Source organism: Metschnikowia bicuspidata (assembly GCF_001664035.1).
Source record: "Metschnikowia bicuspidata var. bicuspidata NRRL YB-4993 chromosome Unknown METBIscaffold_4, whole genome shotgun sequence".
NCBI lineage: Eukaryota > Fungi > Ascomycota > Pichiomycetes > Serinales > Metschnikowiaceae > Metschnikowia > Metschnikowia bicuspidata.
In genome coordinates this window covers 803936-811135 of record NW_017387734.1, presented here as the reverse complement: position 1 = coordinate 811135, position 7200 = coordinate 803936, and the positions used below count along the sequence as shown (strand labels likewise).

General features: G+C 44.9%; 1 protein-coding gene across 1 annotated transcript; it reads left to right on the top strand.

Moving 5' to 3' along the window:
- Positions 1-3274: 3274 nt before the first annotated feature.
- Positions 3275-5982, top strand: LEU1 (3-isopropylmalate dehydratase). Its single transcript, XM_018856049.1, has one exon. It carries the CDS (start codon positions 3420-3422, stop codon positions 5739-5741), a length of 2322 nt encoding a protein of 773 aa, XP_018710966.1. The 5' UTR covers positions 3275-3419; the 3' UTR covers positions 5742-5982.
- Positions 5983-7200: the final 1218 nt, after the last annotated feature.

Sequence of the window (7200 nt, the reverse complement as noted above, 5' to 3'; positions counted from 1 at the left end):
GTTCATCAATGCTGTTTTGTAGTCGGCCAGTAGCGAAAGCAATCGTTTTGAGAGCAGCAATGATTTTTTGGGTTGGAATGAAATGGCACTGATGACAACAACGAGAAGAGCAGTGCCGAATCCAAGATACTTGTGGTTGTTTGAGAGTGATTTTGCGAACGTAGAGAGTCAAGCAACGTGTATGGAATGCTGGCGAAGATGCAAATATATAAAAGCAGTAGAATCACCAAGGTCAACAAAAGGAAGTACATGCAGCGAGGTCCCGGAGACTATGGTGGATCACTACCCAGACGGGAATGATACAATTTAGAGCAGAAAAGTATCTTTTCTCTCGTCAGCGTATGTGGAAGAAGCGGACTTTCTCAATACCTTATTGTTTGAGTATCTTTCACAAAAGCGTGATCTTAAGTCTAAGATAATATCTCAGACTTTGTTTGAGCTGTGCAGTGAAGTCACTGAGAACAAAATGTATCTCGTGTGCGTAAGAATATGAGTTCCAGAAACAGCGATGTTGTTGGCTCTGAGAAGATGATTCACCTTCTTCACTAGATTCATCTTCTCTAGATTCATCTTCACTAGATCCATCTTCACTAGATTCACCTTCACTAGATTCATCTCCTTCACTAGATCTTCTTCACTAGATTTACCTTATAATCTTATTTCAGAATTTTAAACATACTGGGGGTGATTTATTCCCCAGAGACACATCTCTTCTGGGGGTAACTAATTTGGTAATTTAAATATAAACATATCCTCTACTGTCACTATACATTAAATTTCATACTCAAGAGTTTCTCCTTCATCCGATACAAGATCGAATATTCATATATTCAATATCATTGTACTCCAACTCCTTTTATAGTCATAGCAGGTGTTAAAACTTCATCACATAAATATAATAATATCAAAAGCTTTTGACAATAATATGATAGCAGGAAATCATGTTCGTCACCTCTTTCACTAGATTTACCTGCTTCACCAGATTCATCTTCTTCACTAAATTCATCTTATAACCATGGGTCAGAATTTTAACATACTGGGTGTCATTTATTACCCGGAGACAAACCGCTTCTGGGGACAATTTATTTGGCAAGTTATTTATAAACATATCTTCTATTATCACTACATAAATTTGAATTGATAGTTTCTCCTTCACCAGAGACAGAATCTGAATATTCATATTTCCAACATCATTGTACCAACTACTTTTATAGCCATAGCAGGTGTTGGAGCTTTATAACATAAATAGAAGAATATGAAAAGCCATCAACAATGATATAGTACTACAAAACGCTAACAATAATAGAATAATATGAAAAGCTATTAATAATATAATAACACGAAAAGCTATCAATATAATAATACAAAAAGCCATCAACATATAATAACCCAAAAAGCCATCAACATATAATAGAATAACACAAAAAGCCATGAAAATACAATAACACGAGAAGCTATCAATAGAATAATACAAAAAACTAACTATATTAGAATAACATAAACAGTCATCAATATAATAACACGAAAAGTCATCAACACATAATAAAACAAAAAGCTAACAATAATATAATGACATGACAAGCCAACAATCATATAATAAAGCCATCAATAATATAGTATCATGAAAAGCTATCAATAATACAATAAAGCTATTAATAATACAAAAACATGAAAAGCTATCAATAATATAATTAAGCTATCAACATATAGTAACACAAAAAGCCATCAACATATAATTACACGAAAAGCCATCAACATGCAATAGCACAAAAAGCCATCAACATATAATAATACAAAAAGCTAACAATGATAGAATAATATTAAAAAATAACAATAGTATAAGAACACGAAGAGCTATCAATAACAGAATAATACAAAACGCTATCAATAATATGATAATACGAAAATCTAATAACAATAGAATAATATGAAAAGATATCAATATAATTCACGAAAGCCATCAAAAATAGAAAAAAGCTAACAATATAACAATATGAAAAGCTATCAACAATAACATAATGATATGAAAAGCTATCAATATTATAATATAATAGGCTATCAACAATATGATAAAGCAATCAATAATATAATACAAAACGCTTACAATAATACAATAATACGAAAAGCCATCAACATACAATAACACGAAAAGCCATCAACATACAATAACACATAAAGCTATCAACATATAATAAACGAAAAGCTAACAGTATTAGAATAGCATGAAAAGCTATCAATATAATGATACAAAAAACTAACAATAATACAATAACACATAAAGCCATCAACATATAATAACACGAAAAGCTATCAACATATAATAACACGAAAAGCTATCAACATATAATAACACGAAAAGCTATCAACATATAATAATACAAAAAGCCATCAACATACAATAACGCGAAAAGCCATCAACATATAACAATACGAAAAGCCATCAACATATAACAATACGAAAAGCTATCAACATATAACAATACGAAAAGCCATCAACATATAACAATACGAAAAGCCGTCAATAATACTATATTACTTAAAGCTAATAATAATACAATACGAAAAGCCGTCAATAATATAATAACATGAAAAGCCAACAATAATAGAATAATATGAAAACCAATCAACAATAATAGAATAATATGAAAAGCCAGTAAAAAATATGATAATATGAATAGATAATAATAATGCAATACTAAAAGCTGATATTAATGCAATACTAAAAGCTATCAATAATATAATAATACGAAAAGCTCACAATAATAGAATGATGTGAAAAACCATCAGCATAGAATAAAAAAGTATAATACAAAAGCTAACAACAATACTACACAATGAAAAGCTAACAATAACATAATGACATGAAAAGCTGTCAACAATATAATAAAGCTAGCAATAATATAATAACATGACGAGCCATCAATAATATAATAAGGCTACCAATAATATACTAACATGAAAAGCTATCAATAATAAAATAAGGCCACCAATAACATAATAACACGAAAAGCCATCAACAATATAACAAAGCCACCAACATACAACAACTCATAGCCATCAACAATACAAGAGCAGGACACTGTTCATCACCGTCACGGGAGTCATCTCGCGCACCCGGCACGCCCCCGGGTGGTCCTGCATGTGGCCGCGGCGGAACCGGCCGCGCGGCACCGTGACGAATCCCGCGCACGTGATTGGCCGCGTGCGCCCGCGCCGGAACCGCGCCGGAACCGGGACGCGCCATGTCCGGCGTCTTCCAGCTTAAATACATGCCGCCGCCACAAACCCAACCAAAAACTCCACCAAAAACACCACAAAAACACCACAAAACACCACAAAACACCACAAAACCACAACCAAAACACAACCAAAACACAACCAAAACACAACCAAAACACAACCAAAAACGCACCCGCCCCATGTCCTCCACACAGCCCAGAACCTTGTACGACAAGGTGTTCGAGGACCACGTCGTCCACAGGGACGAGTCCGGGTCGCATCTCATCTACATCGACCGCCACTTGGTGCATGAGGTCACGTCCCCCCAGGCGTTCGAGGGCTTGAAAACCGCCGGGCGCGCCGTGAGAAGACCGGATTGCACCTTGGCCACCGTGGACCACAACATCCCCACGGAGTCGCGTGCCGAGTTCAAAAACGTCGAGACGTTCGTCGACCAGGAGGACTCCCGGTTGCAGGTCATGACCTTGGAGCAGAACGTCCAGGACTTTGGCGTCACGTACTTCGGCATGGCCGACGCCAGGCAGGGCATCGTGCACGTGATCGGCCCCGAGCAGGGCTTCACCTTGCCCGGCACCACCGTGGTCTGTGGCGACTCGCACACGTCCACGCATGGCGCGTTTGGCTCGTTGGCTTTCGGCATCGGCACGTCCGAGGTCGAGCACGTGTTGGCCACGCAGACCGTCATCCAGACCAAGTCCCAGAACATGCGCTTGTACTTTGCCGGCGCGTTGGCCGCGGGCGTCACGTCCAAGGACTTGGTGTTGCATGCCATCGGCGTGATCGGCACGGCGGGCGGCACCGGCTGTGTCATTGAGTTTGCCGGGCCGGCCATCGAGGCCTTGTCCATGGAGGCGCGCATGTCCATCTGCAACATGGCCATCGAGGCCGGCGCCCGTGCAGGCATGATCCGCCCGGACGAGGTCACCTTCAACTACATCAAGGGCCGGCCGTTGGCGCCCGCGGGCGCCCAGTGGGACAAGGCCGTGCGGTACTGGCAGACGCTCTACTCGGACGAGGGCGCGCGGTTCGATTACGACATCCGCATCAACGCCGCGGACATCGTGCCCACCGTCACGTGGGGGAACTCGCCGCAGGACGCGTTGCCCATCACCGCCCGTGTGCCGGACCCGGCCCAGGTTGCCGACCCCATCAGAAAGGCGGGCATGGAGCGTGCGCTCCAGTACCAGGGCTTGGCGCCCAACACGCCGTTGCAGGACATCGCCATCGACAAGGCGTTCATCGGCTCGTGCACCAACTCGCGCATCGAGGACTTGCGGGCCGCGGCGCGCGTCGCCAAAGGCCACCGCAAGGCGGACAGTGTCAAGTTGGTGTTGGTCGTGCCGGGCCTGGGCTTGGTCAAGCGGCAGGCCGAGGCCGAGGGCTTGCACCGGGTCTTCGAGAACGCCGGCTTCTCGTGGCGCGAGGCCGGCTGCTCCATGTGCTTGGGCATGAATCCCGACATCTTGGACCCCGAGGAGAGGTGCGCGTCCACGTCCAACCGCAACTTCGAGGGCCGCCAGGGCGCGCGTTCCAGAACGCACTTGATGTCGCCGGCCATGGCCGCCGCGGCCGCGATCAAGGGCCATTTCGTCGACATCCGGGACTGGCAGTACCACACCAGCGACGAGCCCGCCGTGCACATCGAGCTGGGCGAGGACCAGGAGTTGCAGGACGCCGTGTACGAGCACGAGAAGCAGCCCTTGGAGTGCTCCGAAGCGCTCGCGGACGACCGCTTGAAGGATATCCCACAGGACCTGACGACGCAGCAAACGTCCGGCCCGGCCGGCCCGCAAAGCGCCGGCATGGACAAGTTCGGCGTGTTGACCGGCATCACCGCGCCGTTGGACAAGAGCAACGTCGACACGGACGCCATCATCCCCAAGCAGTTCTTGAAGACCATCAAGCGAACCGGCTTGAAGAAGGGCTTGTTCTATGAGTTGCGTTTCGAGAAGGACGCGGCCGGCAAGGACGTCGAGACGGACTTTGCGTTGAATGTCGAGCCGTACAGGAACGCCGAGATCTTGTTGGTCACTGGTGACAACTTCGGCTGTGGCTCGTCGCGTGAGCACGCGCCCTGGGCGCTCAAGGACTTCGGCATCAAGTCCATGATCGCGCCCTCGTTCGGCGACATCTTCTACAACAACTCGTTCAAGAACGGCTTGTTGCCCATCAGACTCCCGCAGGAGGTCATCTTGTCGAAGTTGTACCCCGTTGCTGCTGCCGGGAAGAAGCTCACGATCGACTTGCCCACCCAGCAGATCCGCGCCGCCGAGTCCGACGAGGTCTTGGTCGACCACTTCGAGGTCGAGCCGTTCAGAAAGCACTGCTTGTTGAACGGCTTGGACGACATCGGCTTGACGCTCCAGAAGGAGGAGTACATCCAGAGGTTCGAGGCCAGGAGGAAAGACGTGTTTTCCTTCTTGGAGGGCGGCTCCAAGCTCGTCAAGCCCATCAAGGGCGCCAAGAAATCCAAGTACGGGCTCAAGACACAGGAGTGGTGAGCCTGCCCTTGTTCTGCGCCGATATGGTATGTATAATGAGATGTTGTTCACGAATAAGACCCTGCTTTTTCTGCGCCGATATAGTATGTATAATGAGATGTTGTTCACGAATAAGACCCTGCTTTTTCTGCGCCGATATAGAATGTATCATGAGATGTTGTTCACGAATAAGACCCTGCATTTTCTGCCATCCGAGCGCCGCTTCCCAACACTCGTGTTTGGCGTTCTGCACGTTCGAAATCCCGGCCCAAAAGATGCTTCGCTTACTGCCATAATGGAGCTGTGTGGATGGCTTCCCCAATGGTCCTCAGAAGCGACCACCCGCTTGGGCACAAAGCCAGCACATACTGGGTTCAAGCCCCATTTCTTGACTGTGAATGGACTTCCCATTGGAGCGGCCTGATAGCGGCTTGGGAACTCGACTGGGCTGACCTCAAAATTTAAGCAATATGTCCTGGTTTCACTAGTCCAAACTATACGCTCGACAGAGAAATGGCCGCCATTTTCAAATTACTAACTGCTTAATGGGCATAGGACAAAGGTTTTAACAGTTAATATTTTAGACGATGATATCTGGTACACCTATCGCTCATTTATAACTTCAAATTCGGATCTGATGTCCACCGCCGGGCCCTATCACGAAAGACATCAGGTTCTCAGTATCATCTTTGCACACACCATATCCTTAACGGAGAATCCACGAAAGCTTTCCTTATCTATCTCTACAACAACTTTAAATCATCGAATTACTCTTGGCAAGTGCTGAAATATACCAAGCTCATACCTTCAAACGAGATATTGGCTCTGGCCGACTACTGTCTGAAGGAAAATAAATAGGCTCGTCTTCACGATAATCAACGCATACATTCGAAGACGTGGCGAGTCGCAAAGCGTATGCCCATTTAATTCTCTTGGTTCTTCTAGATTGACTTAATTACACGGCTACTGCAGGCAGCTCATCCTATTCCGTCGTAACGGAGAGTTCAAGACGTGAAAAATACGTGCCATGAGGATTGTCCTTTTCGTAATAAACGGAGGGGTACGCTTTTAGACACTAAGCATGTAATTGGGACTGTTTGAATATTCTTTCTAGATCTTTCATTAGTTCTGCTCCTCTCATCAAATAAATCTTGAAAAACGGTAATGAAAAGAGCACTCTGTCGGAATAGTCAATGGTGGAGATGGTGTGATTTATTGTGGTTGCGACTATAGCAAGGTTAGGTAAACTCAGGAGGGAGAAGCCTATTTTCTCAGATATAATACAGGTCTGAAGAGACGACACTTTTGTGGGGTGATTATGAATCCTGGTAAACATTTTCTTTTCATTCTCATTTTGAAATCTTGATGATTGCTTAAATCCCAAACCGCCGTTACTCGAAATCTCTGTCTTATGCAATTCTCGGGAAAAAATGCAATTTCAGTTTTAGAAAACATGTGGTAATGGTGTTAGCCTACTTCA